The following is a 13,753-nucleotide window of genomic DNA, read 5'->3' on the forward strand; positions in this document are numbered from 1 at the left end:
AATAACTAAATTTAAAAAAACTGAACTATTACGGTATGTACAATTTTCGAATCAAATACCTATATGTCATATGTTTAAGACAAAAACAACCAATTTGGATGTTATAAATCTCTTAAAAGAATAATGATAAAACGAAAATAATGTATGTAACTTAAATGTATATAAAATTATAAAATGATTCGACGATTATATTGGTAAGAAGTAATTTTTCTCAGACAATAAATTTTTAATATAGAAAAACGCCAGTAAACAATTCTTACCTAAACGAATTGAAAACCAGAAAAAAATAGAATATAATCAGCAATTTGTCTTAAAACAAAGTAGTAGACCAATATTTTGAGGAATTTACCCCATACCTTTACCCACAACTAACTTTAAATACTTATAACTCATAAACTATTCGTCTGAATTTTGATTTTAATGTATAAAAATACTCCAAGAAATATTCTGTTTCAGAACATGAAATTAAAAATGTATGTGATCATTCAAAAAAGTAAGCAACTTAAAAAGTTATAACGATAATATTTAAAAATGTTGTTTTCTTTCGACTGGAAACGGTATAAAAAAAATATTTTTAAAAACGTTAATAGACATTGAAATGATGAGCGTTGTTCGATAAAAAAATCACTTAGTCTATCTAAGAACTCCTAGAAAAAAAATACCCTTGAGGTTTTAAAATATGCATACAGTCACTTTAAAATAATTCTATGAAAATAATTTTGATTTGAATGAAAAATAACTAAAAAAATTAGCACTGATAAATACATTGCTAATAAAAAAAAAACTTTAAATATTTTAAATGTACCTACCATTATTACTTTTTGATAATATTTCAATAAAATATTATTTTTTTTGTTTCCGCCAAATAATTAATTTTTATCATCTCATGTCGTTCTATATAAGTAAAATAGCTACAAAATATGTTGAAACTCAAAAAAATAAGTATATAAATAAAAAAGTAAAATATCCAATCAAAATGATCACAGACCAGCCATAAAAAAAAATATATAAACATTAAATTATCATTTAGTTCCAACACTAAATGATAATTTAATGTTTATATATTTTTAACACATATTTTTTATACATTTAATTTAAAGTTTACATGAAAATAATTAATATAAATTCAAGTAAAATTAAATTAAACTTATTATAACTTGCAGATTAATCGTAAGCATTATAATAAGTTTCATTTTTCAAGAATCTTAAAAAAATTAGCTTTATAGTTTTCTTAAAAAATAAAAATTAATTATAAAACAAAAGATTTTTTCTTTCATTATTTTCCATTTAGTAATCTTAAATTGAAAGGTGAACTATACAATGATATTTTATTCAATCTATATTTTTCAAAATTCACTTTTTTGTCACTACTAAACAATGCTAATGATAACGACTTAGTCAAGATGAACGATTATTAAATGAAATCTATATTATTCTTCACCGCATTAATATCCACGAATATGTGAAATTTATACAATTTTATAAACTAGTAATACATTCTTCTTTGTCCATAAATCATCAAAAGGTAATAAAAAAAAGAATTTTTATATTTTTCTTGACTTATAAGGTGAAATATTATTTTGAAATAAAAAAATAACCGTAACTATATAAAATAAAATTTAACATGAAGAATGCAATAACTACGAGAATAAATAGGTAACATAAATAATAAAACAATAAATAAATAAAATAATGCTAAGTTATTATATTTGTATTATCAAAATATCATAATATATCAAATTAGCAAAAATATATAAGTATAAAAAAAATAGATTTAAATCTACTGCATAAAAGTTAGGTATATCTTGATTACATTATACATATCTGTAATATAGAACCAAAGATTAATTTTTTAATTAATTGCATCTGATCAACCTTTTACTCAAATAATAAGTAATATCGTAATATACTGTCTTCGAACCCAAGACAATTTTCCATTGTGTTACTAAAGGAATTATTAAGTTACTGCGTATTTTGGAATTGGTAAGAGAATTAACCATCTGGGTTCTTTTTTTAATGTATAATAATACTCAATTTCATACTATACGATACACTATATAATATAATAAAATTGTAATACGAACATATTGTTAGTCAATTTCATTATTTAGAAAGAAAGATTATTTTTAACGAATTGTATTTTCATTAATGTTTAATATCTATTAACAAATTATTTTTATAACAAAATATATTTTTACGGAAAATGATTCTGGTGTAGTTGACATTTTTAAAATAAATGACACCTCTATAAATTGTAAATTAATTTGAAGTGACGTTTTTTTTTTCAATTTCATTAAATCCCTCCCCTTCGAAAAAAACTACTATTATTGTTAGACCAATAACTTACAAATAACCTAAAGCAAACTTGCTGAGAGGAAAAACTATAGAAATAACTCGATTTTAGAAATCATAGGAGTTGATAGATGCATACTATTAATATTCAAAGTTGGAATAAGACTCAAATTTTGTTAAAACAATATCATTAACTTTTACTATTAATAAAAATATATCCCGATTTTTATATTAAGTTAAACACACTCCTTTATTTTTACTTGTCAAATATATAATACTATATATCAATATACATTTTATCCAAATTAACGTACTTTTAATTAAATTGTCCACTATTTACAAAACATTTATTTCCAACCTTTTAAAATAAAGAATATAATACCAATTGCATACCTAGTCAATGTATAGTAAATATATTAATATAAGTTCAACTGAATTCATAATAAATTATAGTGTTTATGTTGTTATGAATAAAAAAAAGTAACAGTAATCAATCATTGGTATGTTTGACTTCCTTGGATTATTTTTTTTTTTAAATAAAAAATTAATTTTGATATTTATATTCCTTTTATATATACGGTAAAAAATACTTACTAAACAGATATATTTTAAATCAAACCGTAAAATCTATTAAAAAATACAATATTTTCTATACATATTAAAAGTATATCGAAATCACGGGATACATACTTCAAAGAATTGTCTAGCAAATTATATATGTTTATAATACTAGTAAATGTTGAATAGAATATGTTGAAACAAAACAAAATAAATACAAAAAAAGTTATTTTTTTATAAAATATATAAAGATCACGTTGAACAGTGAACATACATTTTTTTTAAATGGAGGGAATTACTCACTTTATCCTATCAAATAAAAGATGGTTATTTACGTATTTTTAATTTATACAATAAAATAAATTTTAAAATCGTGTTAGTTAAACTTTAAATTATATGTTATTAAAATAACAAAGATCTATTTTAATTAAAAATATCATTCTTAAAAATTAAATTATTAATTATGTAAACCAATAATAACTTAATATTATATGAATTACAAGTACCTAATTTAAAATGTTAATTTCAAACTATGAATAAAAGAGTAATCAAAACCTTTGAAATTGTTTTAAAATATATGAAAGCGAATTTATTCATACATATATTAAGTCAGAATATTTTAAAGTATAAATAATTTAAATAAACTGATTACTTATTAAATTTACATGAATAGGTGAGAAACTATTAATCAACATAATAATAATTTCATAAATTGTTGATGATCTGTAGGTTTCAATTTGATACTAACTAAAAAATATATCATATTAACAAAACTGAATTGTAAACTGCAAACAATTAAATTAAAAGTAAGTATCAAAGCATGTTAAAACAAATAAGATATGTATTAACACTCAAACATTAATGAGTAATAACTGAAAAAAGTTTAAAAATGTCAAAAACTCAGATAATATGAAATAAATAACATTTAATTACAATGAATCAGTTTTAAAGGACTTAATTATACTTATTCAACACTATTATATACATGTCTATGTAAGTCATTCTAAATATTCAGTTAATTAATGAATTATTTTATTACTCGAATAATTAATTAATTTTATATTTAAATTAGAAAAAATTCAAATACACTTTCTAAAATATTACTTACACCAGATATAATCTATACCAACAACAGTTTAAGCAAATATATTCAAAACTTAAGTTAAATTGAAACAACAATGATGCTGAATTGAAATTTTTTTGTTATCTATTTTCTCACCACGAGATTTGTTCACTATAGATAGCATCCAACGAAGCAGAACACATAATATACCAATGCATACATAGCAGTTAGGGTATAACGAGCGTCATTACGTTTCCCCCAACATAATGGACCACCGAAGTTGTGGCGGAGTAGTGTCAAAATCAATTTCTAGGGTCACCCTATGCACTACTGAGTCAATACTAACAATTTAAAAAAATGAAGGATAAGTTTGGGATGGAGACTAATTATTTTTCACTGAAAATGAATCACAGTGTATTATGTCAATAATATACAAGGTAATATCCATTTTATATTAGTATTCAAAAAAGTAAAACCTATTTAATATTCTTTAATGCATATAATTCGATCAATAAAATATCAAGATAGGTGATTAAGATGCGAACAATATAAAACAAAGTTCAGAAACCAATCAATACACGGCAATCACTGCCCACCTTAGCTCTAGATATATATAAAAGTGAATAAAATAAATTAAGAGGACGTTATACCCGCATATGTTGTCTGTCTTACTAACGTACATCATAACAAATTGGCGTACAACGGAATACATTTTTTGATGTTAGATTTAATATTAGAGTAAATTTACTTATTATTAAATTTAAAGGTAAAAATATTATCTAGGAAATGCTATATGCTTTTAATGATTTTATTAATAATATCGTTTTAAAGTGAGTTATGAACATTTTAAAGTTGTAATATTTTACATACCTATCTAAACTCGCTTTAAAATGATAATATCAATAAGCATATGACATTTTCTAAACAATATTCTTACCTTTAAATTTAATAATAAGTAAATTTACTCTAATATTAAATCTAATATCACAAAATGTGTTCTGCTGAACGCAAATTTGTTATGATGTATGTTAATAAGACAGCGGGTATAACGTCTTCTTAAAGCTAAAATGATTTCATATTGCTTTTAGTAATAAATTTCATAGTTACTGAAAAATACAATAATCAAAAACGATCTTGATAGATAATAAAACATAATCATCCAGTATTAGTATATGCTTTATATTCAAAATTCCCTTACACATTATATCATACATATTATATAATATACAAACTATAATTTTATATTATAAGGGTTGAAAATACTAATTATACACTTCAAGATTTAGGTTACAAATTTCCAGTAAAAGAATAATAAATACGTTTTAAGCTCATTCCATTAAAATATATCCTCAAAAAATATTTTAAATATAGTTGATGTGAGTCATTTTATATATTATTATATACTATAATTTTAGTTACAATAAGCACCTATACTATATTTTGTTCTAATGAGAACTTTATTAATATAAATTGTAATTTTTTATTAACTAAATGAGAAAAAAACAATAATTAAAATGTATAAGCTAATGACAATAACTCATTATAAATACAATATTTTATTAGTATAAATATACCGATATTTCATGAAAAAATGAATGGTTTTAGATTATGATTTTCTTTTTGGGAACCCTAATTCAACTGTTGATGAAGTTCAAAGTATTTTATACAACACACAACTAGAAATCAAATATAGTTGATGTTTGTATACTAAAATTACCCAATAGTCAATACCGTAAGAAAAACTATGAAAACTGTAAAAAAATCTTGAAAAAATGTCAACAGACAAAATTTAATCCAACCCTGCTTAGAATCGTTTTAGAACGCGATGATTTATTATAGCTTTCAAATTTAATATATATAAACATACGGGATACAGCTACCATTGGGATCAGCCAAAAATCAAACTTTACCGAAATTCAAGTATTCCATAATATTACACTCTGCAAAATCACAAACGCTCCACTCTTTGTCTCTTACTTAACCCTTCACAACGACTTTGGCATTAAATCAATTGAGGAAGAAGCTGCGCCATTTTATAAACGGGCTTTTTCTAGACTTTAGAAAACAACCATGAATCCACTCATAAATGGCTTACACACCCACCCGTTCACTTCTTGAAAATTCTCATCATTGACTCAAAAGTAAGTGATGCCGTAATCTTTTGATTTAATTTTCTTATAACTTTATTAATTTAAAGCTAAGTGTCACTAATGAGTGGCTTCTTAATCACATAACTCCCATTTATATTTTTCTTCCATTTTATCACCATAATCATGCTCAGACACTAAAAGTAGATAGTGCCCTTTATTATTATCAGCCCTCTATATTGAAACTATTAAACTTTTTTAAATTTAATGTGCTTTATGCTTAATACATATAAATATATAATAAACAAATAAAAGTTGTACACATCACACATTGTTTTCGAGAAAGTGGTCGTGGGTCAACATTAAAATTAATATACGAAAAAAATGAATAATCTTATCAATAATAAAAAATCACAAGTAAAATATTGAACAATTAGTTTTTTACAATTTTTAATAAATATAATACAATATATTTACACGTTAAACTGTAAATAAACTTTCCAACAGACACACAGTGAGTTACTCGTATTTAAAATTCGCTCTAAAAATATAATTGAAAATGCATTTTATTAATTTAGATATAATTATTAAGATTAATATAAGAGCTATTTTATTAAGGCACTGGGCACTTAGGTCCAAAAAATATCACAGTGCATGCTGCCTGGACACATCCTATACGCCTATGTTTATCACATATATTTATTATGCATGAATCTGTATAAATTAAAAAATATTCATACACGCATTTTAAATAAAATAATTTAATATCTTAAGCCAATACTATCAAAAAGGAAGAATTCAAAATCTCCCATATACATTATACATATTATTATAAGTATTCTGACTATTTATATTATTACCATTATTCTTTAACAAACTATCTACAGCTTGAATTTTCCCGTTAATAATTTTTTTTTTAACTAATTTATATTCAAATGATGTTTTTGAACTAAAGCTACTTATTATATAAGGTGACCACACATTCTGACATTTATTTTGAATAATTAATTCAAAAGGTTCAAAAAAAAAAACTTTATTTATTTATTATTTAAACATATGAAACAAGTTTTGTATAGCTAAACGGTGAAATATTCATTTTCAGCATATAAGTCTATTCTAGCCGATAATAAGAGAGCTTTTCTGTTTGAAAACGTTCGAAAACATCTAATAGTTCAATGCAATCACAAAGGAAAAACTGTCTTAACAACAACAAATTTTTAGTAAATATTTAGCTATATTATATGTATATACATTTATATATATTTTTTTTTCAGAACATTCAAAAACCAATTTTCAAGAAATTTGACTTATAAATTTATGATATTTTCCCCCGAGTCTAAAAAGAAGAGACAAAAGTTATTACAACCCATGTCAAAATAGGCCACGCGCATCGTATTCAATCCTACCTAATCTCCAAAGAACCTGCTTCAGTATGTAACACAAGCAAGAAAAACCTTTTTATTAACCACATTGTTATTAAATGTCCAAAATCACCAAGCTCAAAACATTTTCATTAACCCAAAATCTCTACAACAAGCTCTCAGCAAAGAAAACACCGAAACAATCTACACATTTTTTCTACACCACACATTTAAGTAAAAATTTAAAACTAGAATTATTTCATTCTTATTTTTTGGAACTTATTTGTTTCTTTATGTTTAATTGTAGGCTAATAATCCATATTTTTCAATCCCTTACTTGAAATAAAAAAAACTTATAATAATAGTATTGAAATGTCCAATAATATAATAACATTTTTTTTATATCTAATACATCCTTTTTGTTAATTATTTTTTAAGTGCATTTTTCATTTTTAACGCATGTTATTAAGTTAATTGGGTTATATATAAGCGCATATTTTAGTGTTTTTTTAATGCTATAAGTCCCGAACCCTGATTATAACTTATAATTTATATGGTATAAAAACAATCCTCAACTAGTTGGAAGTCTAATTTAATTTAATAAAATGTAAAAATTAAAATCATAGATACATTAAATTAGTAAAAATGTTGTGTTTTGTAAATAATTTTTTTGATTAAAAAAAAGTCAAAAATACTAGTAATACAATTTAGGAAAATTATCAAGATTTTTGTTTCTAAAAAAAACAAAACATATAGATATTTCTTAACAGGTATGTATTATCGTTTATTTTAATTTAATTAAGTTCTTATAGCACCAAACACATAGAGATGGTAAATAATAATTTACCTAAATCTAATTAATATTATTAAAAAAGTAATCGAAATTGAAACTTTATTAAACCTAGATTAAACAGAGATCAACATACAATTAATACTAGAATATCCAAACAAATTGAAATGATTAATGAAACGCATATATTTTTATTGTTATAACACAAATAATACCAAATTACATAATAAAAGAAGACACCTGGTAATCTAATTCTAAACCACTTGTAAACAAACACAAATTATCCAAATTTTATTTAATATGCATATGTAAATTGACGAACAGATGTACTTGGATACTTAAAAATTTGTCAATGTCATTAATGAAAGTCATACAAAAAATATGTAGATATACCTATGTATATGAAAAATATATATATTGATATAACATTGAAACATTAAATGCAATTATCGTTTTTTTCTTATTTTACTTTAAAATCAATAATATTTTTTTTTCCTTATACAAAGTTATATTTATAATAGGTACAATAATTATGATTTCTTACTAAACTTGTCAAAACAATATTAAAGAGTGACAGTAAATATAATTAATTCAAACTGGTGTAAAATTATATAACAATATAAAATAAAAAGAAATGTGTAAAATATTATAAGAAAAATAAGGTTAAATACAAATTAAGTTAAACCACATATTTTGATGAATACAATTCACCTTCATGTCATCAAAAATTATAAGCACCACATATTTGCTATGGAATATCTAATTATTCTAGTCATATGCAAAGTATACAATAGAAAATTGTTACAATACTAATGAGATACATACAATACACTTTAACAGTATAAACGTTTAGCTTTTCCATTATTTATACATGATCTAACAAAAAATATTTTATACATATTAAATACACAAAATATATTAGATATATATATAGTATAATTGAGTCAAATTTGTAATTCATATTATATACATAAATTAGGCATTTTTAAGTCAGACTTGCTTTCTATTAATATAATCTGTAATGTTATTAATAAAAGGATTCATCTAATACTTTTTTATTTGGATTTAAATGTAATTATAATTAAATTATAATTTTCTTCTTCATTAAAGACAACTGTGAACAATAATAAATCTTCATGGAGGTAACATTACATTAAAATTAATTCTTATGATCATAAAAATTTCTAATATATAAATAATATAATGTTTTAATCTTTACTTATTTATGGATTTAAGGGGATAGGAAAGGGGAGATAGTCAAGGGGGAACTTTTAAAAAGGTTACCATTTTTATTTGAATATTCTTGTATTATAACTTTAACTAAAAAATAAATTCATAAATACATAATACAATCCAATTATTATTTAACTCTTATTAATATCCTAACTTATTTTCTAATGATTAAGATCAGTAGAAGCGTACAACCATATAGGTAATAGTGCAACTGTCTATTATCTACGAAGTACAAGTTACCTATGAATGATATAAGTTACCATATCCATAATATACACACTTTACCTTGACACTAAATGTCGCGCAAACCTCAATTCGTAATCCTAGGAAAACATACGACGCATTTCTTCGGACTGAAAATAATGATGCACACAAACTCGTTACCTACACTAAAATTTTATCATAAGTTACCAACACATTAATTAATTTATATAAGTAGTTACTTCAAAATCAATGACAAAACCAAATAATCTAATATTTACATATTTAGTTTGTCCATAATGCATTACAACCCACTTTAATTACTACAATTAAAAAATATGTGAAAAAATGTATTGAAGGGTGTTTGGGAAGGTGGCAAATCCCCCAAAGTTTTATAAAAAAAAACATAGTGGTAGATACTGGGTATCTGTATAGAATATAAAATTTTGCAGCGTAACTTGGAATAAACCTTTAGACCACCATTTATGTTATAGTTAATATTATTTACAAACACATAACCATGGTATTTGGCGTTGGTTAGTAATAAGCTGATACATAAAAATACATGTATTTTTTTATAAACAGTAAAATCTCCGCTAACGGATACCTCTAAATGGGGAACAAACTAACAACTTTCTACAAAATGAACCCTTTAAATAGCAATCAAAATTTCAACGACCGAGAGTGTTTGGTACTTAGAGACTTTACTGCTGTAGGTACATGTGGTCATAATGGAAAACAGTAGCTGCTTACAATTTTCTACACAGCCCCCACGTCGTTTACGATTCTCGATCAAACAGTAAATCACCCTGTAAATTCCAACATGAAACGAGTCTATTGTATACGTATATTACATTTAAAAGCTTCATCAATTCCAATTAGAAGAAATCCATCACCCGTATTCCAAGGATTACGATCCTAGTCATGGTAAAACACATATCAGTCATCTACGAATATGCACATCTCAAAGATTATTATTAAGAATTTATTGTAGTTGCATAAAATGTAATAATATAATGTTTATATTGATTTTTAAAATTTAAATAATATCTCAATATAATATATGCTATATGCGTTATTATTTATTAATTTAAAAAAAATTCCAAATCATATATTTTCATGATTAAGCATGTTTAAAAAATTACTCTGTATACCTAAATATTATATCTATAATTAATGGAAAAGATGGAATTAATATATTGATTTATTGTAACACTCCTTTTTAAATAAAAAATCAACAGCAAATATGATTAAAACGAAAAACATTATTATACATCGCTTAACACTAATAACACTGTTCAGAATTTTCCAGATATACACTCAAAACATTCAAAATCTTAAAACGCCCTAATGTTAAACTATAGTCTATAGTATGCGTTCTTTCGTAAATTCAAGGCAAATTTATTTATATACTATATATATTGGTAACGGACAAAAAATTCAGTAAGTATTCCAAGAAAATAATATAAATGTGTTATATAATATTATAATGATGATATACAACTATCCAAAAAAAACATTCAATATCTCTTAATAAATAAATAATTATTTATTTAACTATAACTTGATTTACCAGTGGCGGCTTGTGCATATTTGCGATAGTGCGGTCGCACTCCCTACAGAAATTCACAATTTATAGTACAAATATATTTACAAAAATAATAGGTACATATTTTAGTACATATAGTATATTATTTATTAACAAATTACCTAACAATTAAATATATTTTTAATTATTATCAAAATTATTTTCATAGTTTATTAGAATATCGTTACGAATTCGTGATGTTATTATACGGGTATATGGATAGCTATATAGGCCTATCATGCGACGCCGCTGCTTGTGCGACATTGTGAATCGCACTTAAAAATACCAGTTTCCCGTATAAACTGTAGGTATAATATTAATATACGAGTAATTATATCATTACGACAGCGCGGCGGCTATAGAAGCTTATGATATGCGGTGAATTTTGTCGCTCAAATCGGACGGCAACGATGCGCGACGTGTTTAATTTTGTATTATTATTTTATCATTTTAATTTTTTATGTGATGGATTATAGTTCTTAAATTTTTTCATCACACTTCTGTGCTAAACTACTACGAGCCGCTACTGTGATTTACTATTATATAAATAATACCCCTATTTTATTTTACTAACTACAGGGTGTATCGAAATCTTTATCCAATTTCAAAAATGTATATAATATTATAGTGGTACCTAGTTCATTAATCATTATGGTACCAAATTTATCAGCTAGATAATTTAAAATAAACTCGGTTGTTTTATCTTTTCATTAGTATATAGATCGATTACCTACGGCTAACGATTGCCGAGCTATATAAATTTATAATCGGATGAAGACTTTTGAAATACTCTATATAATGTTAGAGGACGGCACATCTGCATGATGCAGTTTCCGTCTTAAGATCATACAACATACATTTTTATTCTACAGTTTCAATATTGTGTAATAATCACTAATAATAGAGAGAATTAACGTATCATCAAACTTAAAAGTAAGAATACTATCTGCAGTACTTTTTGGTCGGTCTTTTTACTATTTTTAAGTAAGTTATAAGTATGTAAAATATTACGACTAAAAAATTCTTGTAACTTGCTTAAAAATTAATCTTTAATATATTGTAAAAAAATTCAAGAGTTAGGTAAAAATTTAACTTTAAGTTTGGCAATAGATCAATTCAATAATCATTTAAGTCTAGTGCATACAATTGAAACTGCTGAAATTAAATTTGCTAAATCTTATGCGTTTGTAAAACGTAAAAAATAATGCGAATGTGGTATCCTCTTATAACGATCATAAAAGTGTTAGTATTAGTATTAACTTAATTAGTAAATCCTTTAGTAGACAAATGCTTTCTAAATAAGGATAATAAAAAGTAGACAAAAAAATCCATATCACAGATCAAAATTGTCAAATACACATTTAAACATATATTTTTTCAGTAATGAATTTTAAAAATGTGTAATATTTAATAACTACCTAATTAAACATAACAATACTATTTAAATTCAATACAATTGAATAACCCAACATAGACAATTAAAGACTTAATCACATGAAGTAAAGTAATATTGGGTATTAAAAAACACCCAATAATATATTATAATTATAAATTTAAAAAGGTAGGTAAGTGAGTACCGCTCTGCTGTACACTGTGTCGAGAGCGTCACTATTATGGGTGTGTTAAATTTGAATTAAATGATATATCATTGTATACAAAAAGCGATTCTGAGCGGAAACGGTCTATCAGCCTAATATATTACCAAGTAATATGTTTTTTTTATATAGCTATTATTCATTTATTTAATTTTTAGAATTATTATAGTAAATTAACATTTTTTTTTCAGTAAATATTGCATTTATTAGTATTAAATTAATATAATAATATATATTCATACCATATTAAATCAACTAATATAACTCAAAATTTAATAACAATTTTTTACATATACCATAAAACAGTAAAAATATATAATATTTTAAAATAAATCAAAATTATTATTGTGTATAGTGAAATTCATAATAATATATAAAATACATAAAATTTTAAATTCCCACGAATAATGTTTTTGAATTATAACAAAATAATTGAAATATCGTTATTCATTGTTTAAATAAGTAAATTCGTAAAAATTAGAACTTCAAATATCTATAAAAAAAAATTTTTTTCTACATTTTTTAGATTTTATAGTTTCAGTATGAACTACTTATGAAGAATCTTGTGTTACATTTTTAAATCGTAGGTATAAAACCATTTTCATAAATTTCTAACTTCAAAATAATTTACTAATTTTCACGATCTTTATGAATTTGTCCATTTTATATTTTTTGGTAAAAATGTATTAAACTATGTACACAATATTATTAACATTATACAAAACTGTCTTACCTTGACATTGAAATCCTTGTTTTCCAAAACCCCTAAAATAAAAACATTAAAATTAGTTTCATCATATAAAATTGATAAATATAATGATATATATAATATACATGTTAACATTTTCTAAATAAGTAAACAATTTTTTTGTAAGGGAGCTCGCATGTAATATAATTTATACATTTAAAATAAATTTCAAACTAAATATTTTAACATGCAATTACTTTACTGTTACCAAACTTTACTCTATCAACTACATTTAAT

General features: G+C 23.5%; 1 protein-coding gene across 4 annotated transcripts in view; it reads right to left on the reverse strand.

The window, feature by feature from the left end:
* Positions 1 to 13,753, reverse strand: part of LOC113555112 (protein kinase C, brain isozyme) — an 82,459-nt gene that overhangs the window by 54,918 nt on the left and 13,788 nt on the right. For all 4 annotated transcript variants that reach the window (XM_026959447.1, XM_026959444.1, XM_026959446.1 and 1 more), the window contains exon 2: positions 13,502 to 13,533. In XM_026959447.1, the coding sequence (XP_026815248.1) occupies positions 13,502 to 13,533 (32 nt within the window). The remainder of the gene's footprint in view (positions 1 to 13,501; positions 13,534 to 13,753) is intronic.

The sequence above is a fragment of the Rhopalosiphum maidis genome, chromosome 2, assembly GCF_003676215.2.
Source record: "Rhopalosiphum maidis isolate BTI-1 chromosome 2, ASM367621v3, whole genome shotgun sequence".
Classification (NCBI taxonomy): Eukaryota; Metazoa; Arthropoda; class Insecta; order Hemiptera; family Aphididae; genus Rhopalosiphum; species Rhopalosiphum maidis.